The sequence below is a fragment of the Podarcis pityusensis genome (assembly GCF_964106645.2).
Source record: "Podarcis pityusensis genome assembly, chromosome: 9".
Taxonomy (NCBI): Eukaryota; Metazoa; Chordata; class Lepidosauria; order Squamata; family Lacertidae; genus Podarcis; species Podarcis pityusensis.
In genome coordinates, this window is record NC_138034.1 from 21,066,807 (window position 1) to 21,089,010 (window position 22,204).

A 22,204-nucleotide genomic window follows, 5' to 3' on the forward strand; every position below is an offset into this window, starting at 1 on the left:
CACTGTTCACATACTTTAAGGACCACAGGGCCAGAACACACCTGGAAAACCTATGGCTTCATGTGCAGAGCCTAGGATAATTGAGGCATCAGTAATTTGCAAACTCCAAAACATAGTCCATACCTCCCAGAATAATATTTAGATTGAACTGTAGCAATACCATCAGATTTTACACTTCTCTGAATACTGCAATGCAGTTCTCAGCTTATCAAAATGCTTTAAAAAATGTGGAGTTTGCAGAAAAAATATATTTAAAATAAATCCTATGTCCTTGCAACATTATAAGCCAGGGCTTGGTACCTGAATACAATGTTTACCTGGAAATCCCCTTTTCAGTTGCATCTTCAAGCAGGAAGACTTCTTCATGTGGTATGACTAACAAGATGAAACTGCTTTCTTCACAGTTTAGCCTCATACAAACTGGTATCAGCTACTACACAAGCTCCCTCTTTGCAGATTAAGCACTTCCTTGTTTCATACACCAGAGTGCATGTCACATTGCAAGAAGGCGCTTTACTCCCACTTTTTATTTACTGTTTACCTTTCTACAGGGACTTGTAATACTGTCCTGCAAAACCAAAATGCAGTAAGTGTGTGTTTTGAAGTTGCTGGAAACCACAGGAGGGGAAAGTGCCCTTGTGTTCGAATCCTGCTTGCTGGTTTCCCACAGGCAGTCGTTCAGCCCCTATGAGAACAGGATTTTGGACTAGATGGGCCATTGGCCTCATCTAGAAGGCTCTTCTTATGTTCTTATGCAGTGATAATCCAAATAAACACTAGAGATGCCAGTACAATTTACCTGTTCATGGATTCATTAATGTCCAAGTAGAAAGCTGGGAGCAGGCAGGTGGCTGAAAAAAGGTGATCTGCATGGATAGGGTTTTTTTGTGTGACTTACCTGTATGGGTAACCATGGTACTTGGAGCGGAATATCGACAACAGGAAACTGAAGAAGAAAACGACGAGACCCAATCCCACCAGGCATATAACTGGGGGGAAATAAAAAAGCTAATATATTCAGTATTAGGTACAATCACTTATATATTGAAATATACAAGGTTAGTTAGGATGTCTCTAGGCATCATCCTTATATCATCTGAGGTAACATTGTAACCCTTTTACAAAAAAACAGAATTCCAAGAGATTATCTTTTCTCGTTATCACAAATGACAAGAAAATTGTTGTTTAAAAAGAAAAAGGGAACTAAAGGTGGCAACCTACAAAACGTCTCAGGGTACCCAGAGAAAGCAATAAACTTGAATTATGTATTTCAGGGAACATCATTTCAGGTGTGTACGTCAGACCCTTTGGCAGGCGAAAAAATAGTACATCTTAATTATCTATTGCCACAGGTTGGCAAATTCACAGCATCCACATGCCATGTAATTTTTCTTGAAAGGAGCTGGCTGACTCAGCCAATTCAGATGCACTTGAGGGCCAAACTAGAAGAATGTCATTCACTGAATCAGCAGCTTCATGAATGGGATGTTAGAAGTCAACTGCAGGCATGGAGGGCTGATCCAGACTGGAAGGGTGGTAAGAGGCTTTAACTGGGGAGTGGGGGCTTCTGGACCTAATTCTGGCCCCACCCACATGTCCTACACATGACATCGTACATCTACAAGCAGGACATGGGCACAATGAAATGCAACAGAATTTTTTCTTCATAACATGCTCTCTTCCACCTAGATCAGTTCACTTTGTATGGTATTGAAAATGTGGGATACAGTCTCAGTGCTCTAGGCATCACTTTTTGCATACAGAACCTTCACTAGCGTTTTGCACCACCCATTGGTTAGATATATATTTTACATGAGTACTGATGACTGTAAGACACTTGCTTAAATGTGCATGCATGCATAGGGACTGGTTTTTGTTTTTTTGAAGGGTAGGGAGGAGTGGAGATTATTCACAAACTAGGGAGGATTAGCTGGTAGCGAGAGCAACATTTTCTTACCTTGGTTTCAGAACTAGTACAAGTAGCGACAGCAGCACTGCTGCTCCTGGTGGCCACCTTCTGACAACCACAATTTCTTCTCCAGAATGCCCCCTTGGAACAATGTGGTGTCATGAGGTAGCCTTATTCCAGAACACCATTCCAATGGGCATAACTGGGATGGGTGTGAGGCAGCCCCTATTGCCATTTCCCCCCATAATGCATCTTGGAATTTTGCTCAGCCACCCAGAGTGCCTGAGGCAAGGCAATCCAGTCAGATGGGCGAGGAACAAATAATAATAACAACAATAATTCCTAATTTGCCTCTTCTCATTTATTGCAAGCTGAACATTCCCAACAGAAGAATGTTCACTGCAGCCCTAAACAGGAACTCAGAGGAAAGCGATCTGGAAAACATGCTATTTTTTTTTGTATTACCCAGTCTTTCCTATTTAGTAACATCATCACTTTTACACACATAAACAGGGCTAGTATCCAAAGAACTGCACAGATAGTTCAAGGGGTGCAACAAAGTTTTAGACTTCTATTTTTCATGCTATATAGCAAGCTGATGTTGAAAAGACATATCTCAAGCAGCTATTTGGATACCTGCCTGTGTCATTAAATAATATTAGGAAAGAAAAAAGCCTATTCACAAAAGCACACCAATATGTTCACAAATGAATAAACACATTTGCAAGTGCTTGTGAAATATGTATGAGAATCTGTGAGCTTCCACGTGGAATGCGGTAATCAAACGTGAATCAGAATCTCTGAACAGCAACAATAAATCGGCCAACCACATTAGACATCTTACTTCTCCTTTTCCCAACATCTCCTTTGGAGGTAGCAGCTTCATTCAAAAGAACCATTCCCATGGTGATAGCAGCATCTATATCGTTGTTGTCAAGGAAACAATGGAAATGCGGAAGTCTTACAAAGCTAAGCAGTGCATCTTTAAACTTGGGTTATCAATTTTATGATTTAAAGAGGGTTAATTACATTCAGTGTATGGGTTGTAAAAGTTCACAGAGCTGTTCAGAGAGGAAAATGCATTAACTAGTGATTATTTCTATGTATCTTCCACATTTTCAGAGTTATTTTCCCCTTACCTACTTTTAGATTTCTGTAACTGGTTGGACTAGACTAGCAAAAGCATTAAATGAATCCGAGTACACTAATGGTGCTTTGTTAAATTAGGTGAGTATCGTAAAGCCTGCAAACCTATGAGATGTCTGGAAACCCATGTAACAATTCTGGTAGTACAAAATGAATGTCGCCAGGAGACAGATACAGGGTGCATAAAAATAATTACATTAATTCTCTGATTAACTGATGCATACTAAAGCCATTTAGATAGCACACAGTATGCTGTTTCCCAACCAATGTTTGCAAGATGGATAGTATCTGTCTAATGTGCCACAAGAACAGAGTAAAATCACTGCAGCAGCAAGTGTTTTCACTCACTAGCCATTTTTAGACTCTTAATTGCTAGCTTTTACAAATGCAAACAAGCACATAATGATAAAATAATTTTAACTAATTTGCCAGAATCCTAAGCCATTCACATAATTGTTTGAAAACGTATCCGTGAACAGCAACTGTTACTACTGTAATTAACATCTGTTCTAAGCAGTCGACATACAATTGATGTATCATGGGAGCTGTATCCATTTCTAGCTCCCCACCCCCCAAAAAAGGTCTACCATTTTAGAATTTAGCCTCTTTTCTTTTTCTGTTTAATAGCCTTGTTAGTATCTGTAGTAACTAAACAAAAATTATCCACTGGGCATCACACTCACTGTAAACACCTTATATTAACTAAAGTGCACTTTTTGACTTTAGGAGTTTTGTACTGCAGCTTTTTACGAGTCTGCAGCTGTTAAGAACACAACATCCACGAATAATGACACCGGAGAAAGCATGTCTAAATTAGTTTAGTGAACTTAAGACTGCTGAGAGCTTGGGGGGGGGGGGGAGTGGAATGGAAAGGTGAAGCAAGTTATGCTCTCACTTCTGAATATCTCTTGCCACTTTTCTGTGTGGGAGTTGTAGACCAGCCCAAGATGTTTCATTGCCTGGGGAGCTGAAGGAGTGAAAGGTGGAATGGTAGGCAGCCGAAATATATGCAGGTTGCCCAAAGAAGCCCCATAAATTTCAACGGGAGAGAGTTGTGCATGTACTCCACTCTCTTTGATTAAAACAAGCATGGTTTTAAAGTGTTCAAAGACTGGTTGGATCATGCACAAAGTTCAAAATAAGTAATCTCTACCATGCTAACCCCAAAATATTGACCAGCTTGGGGCTTCTGCCATGGGCAAATATGAAACAGAGGAGTTCTTGTAGCACTGAAGATTATCAAAACTTTCAAAAATACCTGCTGTTCATAACAAAGCAAATGTTGTCAATGCTAATTCCTCTGTGTGTATCTTTGGCTCTAATCACAGTGCTGTCCACATTCTGCCCCAGTCTCCCCACCAAACATGAAGTGATTTTGGCAGATCATCTTTACTTATCTTCCCAGTTTGTATCAGGAATTTGACAGGGTTACTTGTTCTCTATATTTATTTTATTTAGTCTCCTTGACAGGTCGACAGGGAATAGTAAAAAAGATAACTGTGTGAAACTCAAAATTTATAAGGTACTCATTTTTTAAATATATATATAAATACAAGCAGGCAACATCCTCTTAAGTATTTGGAAAGGCACACAGGAACCTCCAGGTTTCATGAATGTAGATTGGTCTGGCTCCCTACACTTACAGTGCAATCCTACATTTGTCTACTCAGAAATTAATTGCATTCAGATCAATGGGATTTATTCCCAGGTTAAATGTGTGTACACACACACACACACACATTTATTAGAGCTATGAACTGGCTCCAGCAAAATCCTAGCTTCTGAGTCGAATCAGGGTGACTTGTAGAGTCACAATCAGCCAGAGTGAGTTGAGGCAGGCCTAGATTGCATCAGGTACACCCAGGGCAACCTGCAGTTGTTGAAAGGGGAGGATAGTCAGGCAGCAAGAAGAGGGAGGAAGAAAGAGACACACGCAAGGAAGTATGCATGCTTCTCCCTCTTCTTCCCTCCTGACTGCATGTTTAATCAGGGTTTTAAATCCCAATTATAGACTGTGCAAGGCCCCAGATTTGGTTTTGGGGGGGTCACATCTGGAGAGGGTTGGCTCCGAATTGTCCCTGTATTGGACTCGGCAGGGGTATGCGCAGACTGCAGCCTTAGCTGATTCAATGTGCGTTCAAAATGAATAAATGTACATGATTTTGCTATGAGAAAAAAAATGCAACAGTTCTAATGAAAAACAATAATCATTCTAGATGACAGACATGTGCTGTGGCAGCACGCATCATCGTCAGGCAACATACTTCCTTCTCTCCCACATGAGAAGCAATGCCATCTGCGATGTTTGTAAGAAGTTGCGCTACTTTAGTTTTATTTTTTTTTAAAAAAAAACCCTGCCACTTTAATAATTGGGATCATTTTTGTCAGCTCAAAACATTTTGAAATCAATCAATCAACTAACCATTGCAGGCTTTTATTTGTTTTTTTAAAAGAGGGATGGAGAACTACCCCCAAAGACCCACCCGATAATCTGTTGCGGCACTAAATCAATCACAAAAAAACAGGATTCTTAGGAAGGAATTTTGGAAGTACTTGGAACTTCCTGACTACTGACATTAGGCAGGTGCAGTGCTTGGAAAGCTGATTTTGAAAAGGAACTAGTTCTAGTTCATCCTGTTCAAAAAGGAATTTACTAGTCCCAGTCCCAGTTTATGCTTTTACAAACCAAACTATTTCAGTTAAAGTTTATCCAAATGAAGCTTGGATTGAAACTTCATCCTCAGCAATTTCCCCCCAGCATTCAGAATGTTACAAGTGGCTGCGCAGGGACTAAAAATAAATAAGATGCCATACATGAGTAATACAGGCAGGCAGGAAGTCAGCAGGTGAAGCTTTCCCCGCAACTGTATTTCCACACTAGAAAAGGCTAGCCCTGCTTAATATATGCCAGCCACTCAGCTATTAAAGACACAAGGCACCGATCCCTTTGTTCCTGTACTTCTCACTGCAAGCTGTTCCTGTTGGAAGGGAACAAATTTATTCAGCAGGGAAGATACAGGAAATGTCTCACATTTCTTCCTTCTGATTGTTTAGCAACAGTGACTAAGAACCTTTGTATCTGCCAAATTTGGCTTAAAATGTTACCCAACATTTTGCTTGCTTGCTTTATAGATGCTTAATTGACATTTAAAAAAAAATGAAAGCAAAGAGTTTGGGGAAAGGGTGGGGACATCTGAAAACCTGTAAGAAGCTGAACTGATGCACTGAAGATTTCTAATGCATCCGTTAAACTTTAGAAACTTTGGTCCTCTTGCAGGCAACAGAAGACAAGTTTTTGACCATTAATAAAACACTCGCAGAACCAATGTTTTGTTTGAAGCTGTAAATACCTGGGGAGGAATTTTCAGAAGGATTTTGCTCCTCCAAAATCTGCTTCCAGAAATGGGCAGGGCAATGGGAGGGCCAGTCCTTAAAAGATAGCTGCTTTCTTTCTGAAACTTCAGTTTGGGTTGAAAGGTAGGCTATGATCTAGAGGTACTTACTTAAATCAGATAGATGGTGAGATTTACTTAGGCCTATTGATTTCAATGGGCCTACCCTGAGTATGACTGACTCACATTGGCTATCAGCCACTGTTTCATTTGAAATCCAAAACTTAAGGAAATGACCTTCAGCAATGCAAGGGGCATTGGCACTTCTGGCCATGTAGTTAAAAAGGCAGGAATATAAAACTGGCAGAGTTGCTCATTCATTGTATGTAAACGGGCAGACACTTGGCCTCCTTGTCCTTCAGGCAACTCAGCTGGAAAATTGAAAAAGTAAAATCTCACTGAAAAACCAGATGCTACATCTGAGCCGAGATATCCCGAGCAAATAACTTACGAACGTATAAATAAATAAAAGGCCATTGGCTCACTAAGAGTTGGCCACTTCAAGTACCCATTTTAATTTGTAGAAGACGAGCTTTAGGCTAAATCTAAAGCTCCACGATGGGTTCGAATCTAACCCAGGTCATTATTTATTGAATCCATTTATTCATAGGGTAATAATTACCAACATTTATCAAACCCTGGCACCATGGAAGAGGTCAGCGGCTGGAAGCGTGGCCAACGAGGCGGAGAACACTGCCAGCTTCCCTACACTCAGAGACTCCTGATAGTTGCATAATCCTCCCCCTTTCAGCAGTGGCTGGCACTGGCTCAAGAGATAGCAGCATCCTTTGGGAGGAGTGTGCCGTGGCGGCACTGCAGCATGTCAAGAGTTAGGCGCCAGTAGCAACTTCCAGGCTAAGCCTCTTCAAGCTCCTGCCATTTTCTGATGTCTAAAAGCAAGCTAAGAGCAGCGGCTGAAGGAACCTGTCAATTAGGTCTCCACAGGGCAGCTGTCAGTTTGCTCAGTCTATTCTCTCACCATGATTGGCACCATCCAGTACCTGCCAAGAAAGGCACAAAAGGCACTCTGACCAGCTGGGAGTAGAGAGCATATTTACAGCCCGAACTATAAAACAACTGGTTTTATATGCTGCCGGAGACTCCTTAACATGATATGCTTTAAGCATGGTGGAGATGGGAGATACATCATCCCCTAGCAACATGCAACCTGAATGTTCCCTCCTGCAGAAGATAGGAAGTGGTTCACATCCCAACTGATGCTCTGCTAGAATTTGGGGGTTGGGGGTAGCAATGTCCTTGACTGCCAGAAATTGCAACAGAGCTATTCTGCCTAGTAATTCAACAGAATTGGGACACCATTGTGAAACAGCCACCTAGAAATGATCTGATATAATTGAGGCCTCTTCTGCACCCTCTTATACAGAAAAAAAATATTCCCAGTGCACTCAAACAGTTGCGGGTCATCAATTAACAGGTGTATTGTGTCATAAGCCAGACGCATCAGGTCTGAATACCTACTGGAGCACTTTCGGCAACTTTTGACTACCACACCTTTTAATTCCCTTAATGCTGCAGCTTAAAATACTGCAGGACTAGTCATTAGAATTTGTTCCCGTGCAATGTTTGCTTAGCTTTAGAGCTCTTTTTTCAAATTCTAAACCTCGGATAGTCTAGTACGCTTAGGCTTGACTCAAGTGCTCAATCTGTCTCAACCCACCGTTCCTGTCTAGGCACTCAGTTCACAGATCTGCAAATTGTTAGGAGGTTTGCTGCAGAGCGCTGAAAAGTCAAAGGCTGTGCACGGCAGTAGCTTACATATGAACTGCACACTGCACAGAACTGTCATATTGTTTCAGTTTAAGAGCAGTCAGCACAGTGTGTGTGTGTGTGTGTGTGTAGGGCATCAGATTTAGAAAAAAAAATATTTAACATATACTGTATTTTTCGCTCTATAAGACGCACCAGACCACAAGACGCACCTAGTTTTTAGAGGAGGAAAACAAGAAAAAAAATATTCTGAATCTCAGAAGCCAGAACAGCAAGAGGGATCGCTGCGCAGCTTTCACTGCGCAGTGATCCCTCTTGCTGTTCTGGCTTCTGGGATAGCTGCGCAGCCTGCATTCGCTCCATAAGATGCACACACATTTCCCCTTACTTTTTAGGAGGGAAAAAGTGAGTCTTATAGAGCAAAAAATACGGTATATTGTTGACTTCTTCAACAGCTTTGACATTGATCACATTTGAACTACACGTTCCCAGGGACATTGTAGAGATCCATCTACCATTGTATATGACATAACTTACTTTTTAGGTGCTTGAACTACCATGGCCCCTAGATCACTTAGGACAGGGCTGAGAAAACTGTGGTTCTCCAGAGGTAGTTGGACCAGATGCATCATCAACTTGTAGAACAATCAGATATTCAGTCATTTTCTACACCATTTAGAAAAGTGTAATTATTGAAAACAAGGGCTTTTGTCACCTGTCTTTAGCACCAATCAGGAGACATAATTCCAATTGAAATATTAAGCAGTAAATGTAAGGATGCTGTTGTTTTTCTAAAGGAACCACCCTCAAGATAAGCTCTTATGAAGCTTGACTATTTCTGATGATCTCTGAAGCTGAGAACTTATATTCTATCTAAAGCTATCAGACCCGTGAAGGTAAAGATTTTAAAATCCATTTCAGCCCGGTCCAGCTACAACAAGCAGAGGATGGAACTACAGCTGACTGGATGATAGACCACTGATTTTCAGATCTTTCCCTTTCGGTGAGATAACACCTGGGCTACTTAGAAAGGTGCCAATCAAACTGGTTGGAGAAAATAGGTTTTGAAAAGCTTGAAAATGAGAACCCAAAATAAAAGTTGAGACACGGATTACAATTACACGTAAAAAAAAATCCCCAAGTATGTGAAGTAGAGGAGAGAAAACATTGATTTGTTCTCTGAAGAAAGAAATATTTTGTAGTCAACACTTCAGAGAAGTGGAAAAGGAAGTATATGGTCACCCAAGGAGAAAGCATATCCCCCCAGTATCTTTTCCTTTATTTATTTATTCTCCATATTCTGCTGCTTATTTGGTTTGGCTATTCTTATGGGGTTGCTTTTTTCCTCCAGCTATAAGCTTTATTCTTCCAATCCTGCCACACCCAAAAATGACTGCCCACTTTCCCTGTCTCTTATATACAGAAGGTCACCTCAAAACATTTGAACAGCTATACTCCTCTCTTTTCCTTCAAGTCCCTTTCAGAACTAAGCTTTGTGAAGCCTTAGACTCATTTTCAGTTGGAGAAGGTCCATGGCTCAGTGATACAGCTCATGCTTTGGGTGAAAATTTTCCCAGGTTTAATCTTTGGGAATCTCCAGGTAGAGGTGGGAAAGACTCTGATTAGAGAACGTGGAGATCTTCTGCCACTCTCAGTGTTCTCCAAACTTGGGTCTCCAGCTGGTTTTGGACTACAATTCCCATCGTCCCTGACCATTGGTCCTGCTAGCTAGGGATGATGGGAGTTGTAGTCCAAAAACAGCTGGAGACCCAAGTTTGAGAAACACTGGTTTAGATAATACTGACTTGCTATAAGGCAGCTTCTTATGTTGCCTTATGTTAGCCAAACATGCCAATATGTTTGCTGGCTGATATTCCATTCATCAGTCTTACCTTCTTCCTTTTATCCATTACCTCTCCCATTGGAAGCTTCTCAAGGGCAGGGAACTATTTTTTTAAAAAGTTTATATTAGCTAAGTGCTATCAACGCTACTAATTTTTATACCCAGACTCTCTTGAAGTTCAGCCTATGCAGCAAGACACTTCTGTGTTAAAACTGACCTTAAAATACCTCATTAGTAAACTAAATAGTTTTCGTAGCTTAGTTACCAACATTTTATCTGCATTAACTGTATTTTAGAAAAGAATTATTGGGGAGTGGGGAGGAGGAACCCTGCAGGTTATTGTAAATCCCCACAGTAACGACCTTCAGGTTTATCACTTGCTATACAAGCAAATACATTGCTTAAATGGAAAAGTCTTTTGATAAAGAAAATATTTATTACTTGAGCCGCATTAAGTGGAATGTTATTGCAACCGCAAGTATGAAAACAGCACAGATTACAGTTGCTAATCTTCAGCGTTCTGGTGCGAGAAAACCTAAGCAAGCATTGTGAACAGCTTAGGGTAAAAAATGTGTGGAGAATAGATGCAGGTTTTTGGCAGTTGGAAGAAATGTTATCTAACTTCTAGGGTGTTTGTGTGGGGCGGAGAGAGACACACGAAGCATGTGTTGTGGGGAATGAGAGGAGAGGATTAAAAAACAACAACATTCCCTTCCTTCATTTACTAAGACATTCAAATAATGAGAAGGCTGAAATATCAAGGACAAGTAGGGGAGGAAATTATGTTCCGAATGTCAGCTCCAAATGTATGTTTGTTTTAAAGCAGACTTTCCCCATTTATTGTACTAAAGTTTGAATCAAGAACAGGAGAATGACAGTTGCAGGTTTTGATAGATGGCACTGTTACCAGGCACATTTTGCAACTGGCGCAGGTTTAATTGCGACCATGTGGAGATTTCTGCCTGCCCGGTTGGCAACTGACATGTCCATTTGGCTGGCCCCTCCAACTTCCTTAACCAGGTAAGCAGAAGAGCTTATTCATTACACTAATATCCCTTCTTTTCCTCCCAGGCGTACATGGTTCATCCCTCCCTCAGTTAATCCCTACAACATCCCTGTGAGGTAGGTTAAGAGACTGTGATCTGGCTCAAGGTCAGTGAGTTTCACGACTGAGTGGGGATTTGAATCCTGATCTCCCAGGTCCTAGGCTGACACTCTAACCACTACACCGCCCAGCATCCTAGAGTATTTCTGCTATGGGGCAGCTATAAAAATTAAGTAAGTAGATAAAAAGAGGGAAAGCAAAATGTCACTTAGAGAATGATCAGAAATATTATCCTTGAAGCTTGAATTTGTTTTATTCTGGATTGTTTTATTTGATGTTTTAATGTGTTTGTAAACTGCTTTGAGATGTTTTCTTTAAAATATAAAGCAGTATAGAAATGATGATGATGATGATAATGAAGAAAAAAGGTGCCTAGACATTTGCAACCTAGGCTTAAGGTGCCATTTGGGAATTAAATTGTGTATCTGAGTTTCTAAAACTGGTTACAGGTAATTTTTTGGCGGGGGGGGGGAGCACATATTGAAACACTCAAAAAACTAAAAAATGTGTTTTGTTGTGCTTCTTAGTTTTTAGTGAAATCTTTTCTCGGTGTACTAGTTTTCTATTTATAAAAAAACATTCTCTCTTCCAAGCGGGAGTATTTCAACATGAGATTTCTCTACCTATAGTCCGAATAACTTTTCTTCTTTGGAATAAGTGAGTCATACCAACTAACAGTTGTCAATGGATTAGTTTAGTCAATTTGGTTCTTCAGTTTTTCTGTCTTTAAAGTATGGGGAGTTCAGAAAGATTTCCATTTTGTCTCAAGAAGCTCTGGAATAAGGATGTGAGTAATATCAAGATATGAATGGGCAATCTAAACAAGAGCTCAAAAGGCAAAAAATATTTGTGATTTGCACTTTAAGAAGTCTTTTTGCTTTAATATTCAGCTTTTAAATGGCAGAAGCAAAACAAGTCTCTTTATCTCATTCCTGACATGAAGAATGTATGTTTACCGTTGAAATGTGAAGTAATTATCCTAAGAAGCTTCTGTTTGAGAATCTGTGTTCTATGCTCTAATTATTCTCAGAGTTGAAGAATAATTAATGTAATGCATGATGTGTGTCTATGATTGTTTTCAGATCAATGCCTGAAGTAAAGAGTCATTTTTGAAATGCCCTGTTTAGAAATACAATTGAATGCATTCTGATAGAAAAAAAATGTGCTTTTATCCTTACTTTCGTGAATATCAACATGCCTCCCCCTCTTTCTTTCCTACAATGTCTGTCAGCAAACCACCAATGCATCTTTATCCAGGTACTTAATGATGGAAAGATGATGACAAATGTTGATTGCACAAACTAAGGTCTTTGATGAGCTTCTAAGAACATTGGTACTGGAACAAATATGTGACAGTCGATTCTATGCAGTCATTCTGTTTTATTTCATATAGTTCAGTCTATCTCAAACGCATTTCAGCTCCTGGGATGATTTATTGATGGCTTTCTAAAAAAAACAAAGCACCACCCCTCCAAAAGGAAGCTACTCAGGGCAGCCAAAATATTGATATAAGTCTGCCTAAAACCACAAACTATTATTTGTGAAAATTACATACAGCACCTTCAGGCAATGATCATCCAACTGAGAGGGTGACAAATATGTTTACAGTACATAAAGCTTCATTCTCAATTGCACCTGATAACAAGCTACTGTTGCTCTTAGAAAGGAAAACAGGGCTTTGCCAGTTTAAGATAAATGAGAACAGATGCTGAGGAAAAATGGCACTACACTGTGGTTATAATGACAGATTAGAAGCGATCCAAATCTAAAAACAATTCTCAAACTGCGTTCAGCATTAATGTTTCTTCCCCTGGAAATATCTGTCCTCGGATGCACTGTATGTAAAAGAAACCAAGGGGTGGAAACCCATCTATTCCTTTCCTGGGAACAGAATCCACATTTTGGCAAGTTTGCTTTTCAAAATGTTGCTGTGCAATAGGAAGCTGACTTATTGAGCCTTGTTATCCCTTAAGCAAGCTTTAGACAGGCCTAAATGAATACACTTTGACAGAATTACCCTGGATTTACTTTGACGTAAATGAAACAGGCATGATGCTCAATATTGTACAGAAACCTGCTAGATGGAAAAGGCAGGAGAAGCGGGAGGGCAATCCCCGTAAGCTTACGGCACCATGCCTGGATAGCACCGTACAAGTAGGCTTGCACTACCTGAGAAGCACTGTGCACAAACACATTGCAGAGAAAACTAAAGCTGAAATGCTTCTGCTCACATTTGTTGGCTTAACAATACACACCTGCCTGTGGCTGCCACCCCAAAATCCCTCCTAGCATTAGCCATTTATGGACAGAGTTTTGCTTAAACATTTTCTATCCCCTTTTGGAACAAATGAGGGCCCTCAAAGTGGTTTACCGTATTTTTCGCGCCATAAGACGCACCTAGTTTTTAGAGGAGGAATGCAAGAAGAACAATATTTAAAGGGAGTGCTGAGCAGAGTCTGTATGCATCCCAGGCTCTGCTCAGCGCTCCCTTTCATGAGCCGCGTGGAGCGTGTGTGTGGCTCTTGGGGCTTTTCTCGCCCGCCTCCCTCTTGCATTCACTCCATAAGACGCACACACGTTTCCCCTTACTTTTTAGGAGGGAAAAAGTGCATCTTATGGAGCGAAAAATGCAGTACATTTAAAAAAAAAACAGAAAAAAGAAAGCAAAGTGAAACAAATCACAAACAAATACCAAAAGTTAAAATTAAAAATTTATAATAATCACAAGCTGATTAGAAAAGCTGAAAAGGAACAAAGTAAGGACCCCAACTACCTTCAGTTATAGGCAGGGCCAGTCTGGTACGAGAGGGATGACTCCTCCCACTGGAGACAAGGCAAAAGGCATATTAAAATTCAACAATATGTTTTTCATAAAACACTGAGAAATTCAACAGCATTATCGGGGAAAGTGATATTTTGTTACTTTCTTCTTTACTGCAAACATTTTTGAATAGACAAACAGAAACAACAGCGCAGCTAATAATTATTGCTGGTACATAAAGGATAATGGAAACAAACTCTTCCAAGCGTAACTGTTAAAAATCCATATGTAAGACTTCACACTGCTTGCATAACCTCTTTGCATCACAAATTTCAGTTGACAGTACTGAGCCATGAAATAAAACCTTCAAAAACTCTTGTGGGATGTGCTAGTTTAAATCCTCTATTCAAACTAGAAAGCCGTGAGAAGGATGTGTCCGGCCAGTAAAGAAAGGTTCCTTGGCAACTTGGCTTTGAATGTTACTGTAAGTCTGATGCAATTTATTGAAAGTCAGGGTTCACTGAACCCCTTGGGACTCTCCTCTATAGAAAATTTGTTTAAGGGTCCTTTGATGACCACCCTCTATCCACCCAAAGAGACAGAAGCATTTGAATTAGAAACACTGGTAAAAGTTGGAAGCTAATTGAAAATCAATGTTGGGAACCTGCAATCATCAAAGAAGCCTTGCGACTACCACTTCCTGAGCAGGAACTATTCCCTCGCCCTAATATTTTCCACTTACGGTAATGTATGAAGTTGGAACTGCTAGTTGTGAAGTATTACCACCTGTCTGCCCGATCCATGGGGTGAAAACAACAGCGCACAAGGGAGTTTCATAAAACAACAGTTGTCTTTAACACATCCATAGTTCCATAGAACCATGGACTCCCCATACATTTTGGTGAGTCAGAGAATATTCCATGCACAGTCCCCAATACAGTAGTGAATACCTCAAATAGTTCTCAGAGAGAATCCAGCATGAGGACCAGAATCCACTGGAAAACACCCCCCCCCATCTTCCATACCATCCTTAAATTGTGCAGCATTTCTGATGTATATTACTAATGGTGAAAATGGGGAAATTTTGACAGCAAACAGCAAAACATTAGGAACTCTCAGATTTTCCTAGTGGTACTAGGAGCGTTGTGGTAGATAGAGGTTAATATGGCAGCTTGAGCAGAACACACAATCAGTTACAATTACTCTGTAATACAAGTAAGATAATTCCTTCTAAAATCTCCTGCAAATGTAATATGATGACCCAGGACTTCCATACACACTGCCCAGGCTTTTGCCCTGAGGAGGTCACTTTGGTGCTGCTAACACAGCTGTTTGACTTCACCCCCAGAGACACACTCCACTATGTCGCGAGACTGATGGATGTCAACACCACAGTGACTTCTCTGCATCAAAAAAGGACTGCCCTACGTTTGTTGCTACTAGGGAGCATAACCATACAGCCAACATTATTACCTGACTGATGAACCTATTAAAAGAGAAGGATTCGTTCAAATGGGTCTAGGCCCTTAGAGCCTGGAGTTGGTGCTGCGGTTATGCGCATCCATCCCATTTTATATAGACTTTCTTTTCCAATCAGATATATACAGGGAATGACAATTTTAGGCCCGTCCAATTGACACATGATCGCTGATGTGTGGGTCCTTTCGGACCTGGAAGAAGGCAAAATGGGGGTGAAATGGGGGTGGAACTGGGGAGGGGCAGAGCATGCTTATGCATGCTCTACCGACATGTGTGGGGGACAGAAACAGAATCCCTGCACAAAATGTTCACTGCTTGTAGATTATATATACCCCATCCTTGTGATTCAGCCAGATGGGTGGGGTAGAAATAATAAATTATTATTAATTATTATTATCCACCCATTCATTTGTGTGGAGAAGGTATGAGTACTTAAGAGATGTAAAATGGCATGTGTGTGTTGGGTGGGGGAAATATGCTTCCAGTGAGACTTGCTTCCACATTTCAACTAGGAATACAATCCTTTGTTGTGATAAAGGAAGACCTATTTGCTCTCCAGATGTTACTAGACACCAAATTGTTGGGGATGATGAGAGTTGCAATCCAACAATATCTGGAGGGCAACTGGTTCCCTATCCTTGCAATAACGGCAAGTTTAGCAAAAGATTAAAATGATGATCTTGTCACTTGATGATCACTGCTGACATCCTGAGCTGATCCATAGTTTAACACAACATAGTTGGTTTCTGTTACAAGGGGAAAACAATACGCAACACTGCACCAGGTAACCAGTTAGCAGTATACAACAAAAACATCTACCTTTCTCTACACATAAAACCCCCCAAACTATTGGGCATCATCTTAATCACATAGCAAATAGGCAGGGAACGCAATACCTGTTCAAAACCTCAGTGATATTCACTGTCAGTGCAATTTCATGTAATAGCAGACTCTGCTTAGCTTGCCTTGTTCCATCCATCAACATTTGAAGGATACTCAGGAGCAGTATAATATGAGACTCTGCAACGAATTGTGCTTGGCTGCTTCCATGAATGTAACTCTAAGAAATGGAGGGAAAGGGAGAGTAAGTACTAGATTAGCACATACAAAGGATTTTTAAAAGGATACAATTAGTAAAGATATGTGTCAACAGAATTAAAAGCAAATAAAAACCAGCCTGGCAAAAGCAGGGTACAAAGTACAAAGTAATACAGAGAGATGACAGAGGTGCATAAACATGGCTGCAGAGCTGCACCTTTCTAAATTCTTGCTTAAAACCAAAGAACTATTATGGGAGATAACTAAAAGGGGTAGGCTACTGCCATCACCATTGAGTTATCTCCCATACTGTCATCACACCATTGGTGGCCTTCCCAAAGGCATTTGACTGGCTATTGTTCACAACCGAGTCTTGGACTAGATGTGCCTTTGGCCTATTCCTAGAAGGCTATTCTTAAAGCAGTGTTTGTCTGCCAATTTCCTGAGCTTTAATCAGAATTGTAGCACTAACACAGATCAAAACCTACATATTGAACAGCAGGTACTAGGAATTATCCAGCAAGCTGAATTTGTAGCCTGGCCCTTGTGTGCTACCCTCCCTGGGAGATTACATACTTGGTTCCATTAAAAAAAGCCACAAAACCATTAAAAATACACAAAAGTATCAGAATGATGTTTCAAAATGTTGCCAGAAAAGACACTGTGTAAGGGTCGAGGAGGGACTAAGCCGAGGAACAAGACAAATTAGAAAATGGCAGTCTGAAGATGTGAGTGCACATATGTTGAAATACTTGTCATTCAGTGAGGTGGGAGGGGGCACTTTATTTCATTCATCCAAAAGGACAAAGGGATCCACTCATGTCAAGGGCAAGTCTATGTACAGTGGTAACTCCATTTACGAACTTAATTAGTTCTGGAGGTCCGTTCTTAACCTGAGGTGCGCTTTCGCTAATGGCCTCCCACTACCGCCAAGCCACTGGCACGCATCCCGGGGCAAAGTTCACTACCTGGAACACCTACTTCCGGGTTAGCGGAGCTCATAACCCAAAGTGTTTGTAAGGAGGACAGTACATAACCTGAGGTTCCACTGTACTGAGGGATCAGTGGCCTTCTTATGCTAAAACTTCAAATCTCTTCCAACACTTTTTCATTTCCCAGTGACGGTGACCTGCTGGTTTCCTGGACCACTAACTGACCATTTACCAGAAAGTTAATTTTTACACTTTTCATAGACATGCAGATTACATTAATTGTGAGGTATACGTTTATTACATATGAAATAAAATCTACTGCTGCTTTGACAGCTGCCTATGCAGATCTTCTAGACCTTTTGTATTTAAGGCAGAAAGGAGGGGGGGGGGATGAGAGAAGAGCCTTTGGGTGACATGATGCTACACTGCATGAAAAAGAAGTGTTGCACTTGTTCTGTTGTCACTCTTATATTTAACTGACTGTGGTATGGATGAGGGTGCATGTAGCTCAGACCCTCCTAAACTGGCACCAGCTCCCCAGAATTTCAGTCAGGGGTATCTCCCAGTCCTGAAATACTGGGAATTGAACCTGGAACTGTGTAATGCAAAACAGATGCTCTAACAGTGAGTTACAACAGGCTCACAGCATGTGACAGCGAACAGCTGGCAGAAAACTAAAGTAAAGTAGGAGCACTGATAAGAGGATGTGGGGCTGGGAAACCAGCTGGCAAATAATTATTTGTAAGGATAATTTAGGAACCCAGGAGTCACTTCCAGTACAAAATTATATTGCACAGAACCAAAACTTGTAATTTATACCTCAGTTTTGGCAAGCTCCTCTAAGCACCACCACCTCCACACTAAACTTCCTGTGTATGCACTCCCTCTATAAGCAGAATCCCCACCCCACGATAAATAAAAGCCTATTACAATGCTATCAAATTTCAGGATACCTGAAGGAAAGTCAACCTAAGGGATGAAAGTTAATGAAGCCTAAATTAAATCAAGCGCCCTACAGAAAGATAATTAGGGCATCTACATAGCCATTAACATATAGCACCAAAGTATACAGCACCTAAGGTACCTGTCAGGAGTTGAAAACTATATATCTCAAAATGTAAATAACCAACTCGCTAAGATGAAAAGACACACAAATTACTGCTTTTATTAATGTGAACATAGATAATGATCCCCCCCAAAAGTATATATGGAACTGGATTTGAAGAATAAAACGGCTATACTTTTGCTGATCTGCACCCCGGTTCTTTATAGTGATGGGCCAGCTTCCAAAATCTCTATTAGTATGAATTGGGGCTGGAAAAACGAGTAACATAGGATTTCCCTTCCTGAGCACTTTGACTTTGAACACTTAGAAAAGGATGTTCAGAGGTTGGAAGATTCAAGTTTGGTTCGGACTTGCTTTTCTCTCCGCCCCCCCTTTATTTGCAAACCTCTTGAATTAGAATCTGAGCCAAGTTTGGATAAACTCTTATGCTATCCCTAGTACTGCATTTGCTATACATTTGGGGCAGTTTCAAGCAATGATGAGCTGGGAGTAGTTAGTGCAACTGTTCCTGGGCTTGCAGCCAGGGTGAAGTGCATCCAGAAGCAGTGGTGATTTCAAAATGTATTGCAAGAGAGTGCGTACGTATGCTCTAAAATTTATCCTTAGGAGCCCTTCTTGTATAATGGTCGCATGTTGAAGATAGCACAATCACATTGTCTCTCAGGAGCAACAGGCACAGGTCACACAGCCAAAAATTGTGCCACCATGTGTGAGCAGCATTTGCCAACATAGTCAGAGCAGCTTGCATATTATTTTAGAGGCTGCATCCAGAAGGCTTCTCTGTCTGAAGGACCCACAGTCCTACATATACTGCATCCTACATGGAACTGAATTACGTTCACAATGAAACCTGAGGGAGTCTGAGGAATGTTCTAAGCTAAGCCTTATTTGACAAATTAAAAACTAACAAATCACTGGGGTCTGAGTGCATCTACCTAAGAGTTATTCTTATTATTAAAGAACTCAAATATGAAACTGCCAATCTTCTAGCAAAATATGTAACGGGTCCCTAAGGTCAGCTTCTCTACCCGACTGGAAAGTGGCCAACGTATCAATATTTTTTTCAAAAAAGAGATCTGGGAGAATCTGGGAAATCACAGGCTGGTTAGCTTAATGCTTGTTTTAGGAAAACTGGTGGAAAGCAGTGCAAAATATAGAATTACCAATCGTAGAAAAGAGCAACTCCTGTCCCACCAACCTTTCAGAGTTCTCTGATGTCAACAAGCCTACAGGTAGATGTGTCATTGTGTATGTAAGACTTTCAAAATAATAATAATAATAATAATAATAATAATAATAATGACAAAGCACCTCATCCATGTCCCCTGAGTAAAGTTTAGCAACTCATGGGAATAAGGTAAATCCTCTTATGGATTAGTAACTGGTTAAGAAACAGGAAACTGAGTGTAAAACAGGGACATTTCTCCCAATGGAAGGATGTAAAAAGTGGAGGGACACCCACCTGGGCCAAGGACTTGTGTTTTTTCAGTTGCTCATTAATGGTGTAGAATTATGGGTGAGCACTGACATAGCCTTGTTTGCTGATAATACCAAATTGTTTAAGGCAGATAAAACAAGAAGGAATTGTGAGGAGCTCCAAAAGGATCTATCCCAAATGGGTGAATGGGCAGTAAGATGGAAGCAAATGCAAAATAATACATACTGTGGCAAAATGTCACATAAATTTCAAAGACATTATAATTTCACACATTTGCTGATGGGGTCTGAACTGGCAGTAACTGACCAGGAACAAGAGCTTAGGGTCATAGCGGACAGCTTTATGAAGATGCTGAACTAGTGTGTGTCAGCTGTGAAAAAGGTGAATGGCATGAAAGGGACTGAAAACAAAACTATCAATACCACTAAAGCTATTATAGAAATCTATGATGGGGTGATACTTGGAATACTGTGTTTAGTTCTGGCCCTTGTATCTAAAAAAAGAATATTGCAGAGCTGGGAAAAGTTCAAAAATGATCAAGGCCTTTGAGAAGCTCCCCTATGAGGAAAGGGGGCAACACATGGGGCTTTGTTGCTTAGGGGGAAAAAGGCAAGCAGGGGAGAATATGATAGAGGTGTGTAAGATTTTGCATGGTGTGAGGGAAGTGAATAGGGGTAATTTATTTCTGCTTCTCCTAATTCTAGAAGTCAGGATCATCCTATTAAACTGGTTGGGAAACACAGGTGGGGAAAGTGCTGTTGCACTCAGGTTACTGCACAGGAGCTTTCCATATGCATCTAGTTGGCCGATGTGAGCAAAGGATGCCGGAAAAGATGCTGCAGAGCTCTTATGTTCAAGGCGGTCGGCTAAATTAGCATACTCACTTGCCATCACATCAGTTCAACTTCAGGTACAGCTATAAGAGAGTCTTCACTCAAGGTCTTTTAACAGATCCACTTTGCAAATCCATTTCTGTGATCAAAGTAACTGCAACAGCAAGTCACAGTGGCCAAAGGGCCCGGCAGACTTCAGCAAAGAATTAACTTGATACTAAAGGTCACTTGCTTCAAAAGATCTTTTCTTACAACACTGCAAGGATTTTGTCTCCTAAATCTTGATACGACAGTGGTGCCATTTAGAGTGAATTGCCAACTTTCTTTCTAGTAACAGTCACTTGTCTTCAGAAGGCTTTACTCTTATCCACTGTAAAGAATTTTAGGTTTTTCAAGCAGTCACAAGTGCTAGCTGACTAATTCATTTTCCTTGCCAGAAAAATGCTAATAAGATCCATTTCAGTATATAAAAATCAAATGTGTGTTACTATCAGTAACAGGATACTACCCATATGAGAGATAAATAAATAATAATAAAGCTAAAAAGATAGAAATGTAATGATGATCCCTGAAGTATTTTTTATTAAACTAATGACACCTGTTTTTTCTATCCAACACATATATTCTGGTTTTTTTTTTAATGAGTCCTTAGGCGTTTGGCTTTGCAGGGATTACAACATATGTTTCGAACATATCTGTAAAGAAACATGTAAGCCATGGTGCACCTGTAACAGCAAAACTGGATGCCTTCATCTGCCCCAATTGCAACCCCCCCCATGTCTCTCCTGTATCAGTCTCTACAGCCACAGCAGTCGCTGTAACTTTCCAATGGCTTGACTTTACCCTTGGTAGCACACTCTTCCAATGTCTCTCGAGACAGATGGCTGCCAACAGATAAGTCAGTAAGCATAGCTGTCAACCGTCCCTTATTTGGCGGGAAACTCCCTTATCCCAGTGCCGTTTCCCGCTGCTGTCCTGGATTGATGATATCCCGTAAATTTCCCGGGTTTCAAAGGAAGCAGTTCCTCTCCCTCCCTCCCTGCCGGCCAGGGAGGAGGGAGGCTCCAACTGTGTTGCTTGGCTGCGTTGCTCACCCAATAAGGAGTCTAAGAACGACTGGGGGGGTGGAGCTTGCATGCCTTGTGCCGATCAAATCGGCTGCGTTGCCTGGGGACTCGTCTTTGCTCAGCGCTTCCCAGCGGAGAAGTGATGGTGGTTTTCCTTGCTGCATCCCCTTTGCCGGGTTGCTGCGGTGTGGGAACCACCGCTTGAGGCTCCGTTTGGCTGCTGGCTGGGCTTTCTGCCTTTGGCTTGGGAGCTGGTTGACTAAAATCCCTTATTTTGGCTGCTGATCCCTTATTTTCGAGGCTGCTGATCCCTTATTTTCAAATCTGTAAATTGACAGCTATGGTCAGTAAGACCTCTCCCTACACAGATGATAAGCAGAGAGCATGCAGCAATGCCAGTGGTGTGGATAGAGGAAGGGGCATTGTGGTTAGACAGCAAGAAGCAGAGGAAGAGCAACATTGCCAGG

At 41.0% G+C, this 22,204-nt stretch overlaps 1 protein-coding gene across 1 annotated transcript in view; it reads right to left on the minus strand.

Moving 5' to 3' along the window:
• TUSC3 (tumor suppressor candidate 3) overlaps window positions 1-22,204 on the minus strand; it is a 123,404-nt gene that overhangs the window by 11,832 nt on the left and 89,368 nt on the right. The window contains exons 7-9 of the mRNA XM_081020149.1: window positions 16,360-16,423; window positions 2,754-2,828; window positions 899-989 (exon numbers count right to left, since the gene is read on the minus strand). Of these exons, the coding sequence (XP_080876275.1) occupies window positions 899-989; window positions 2,754-2,828; window positions 16,360-16,423 (230 nt within the window). The remainder of the gene's footprint in view (window positions 1-898; window positions 990-2,753; window positions 2,829-16,359; window positions 16,424-22,204) is intronic.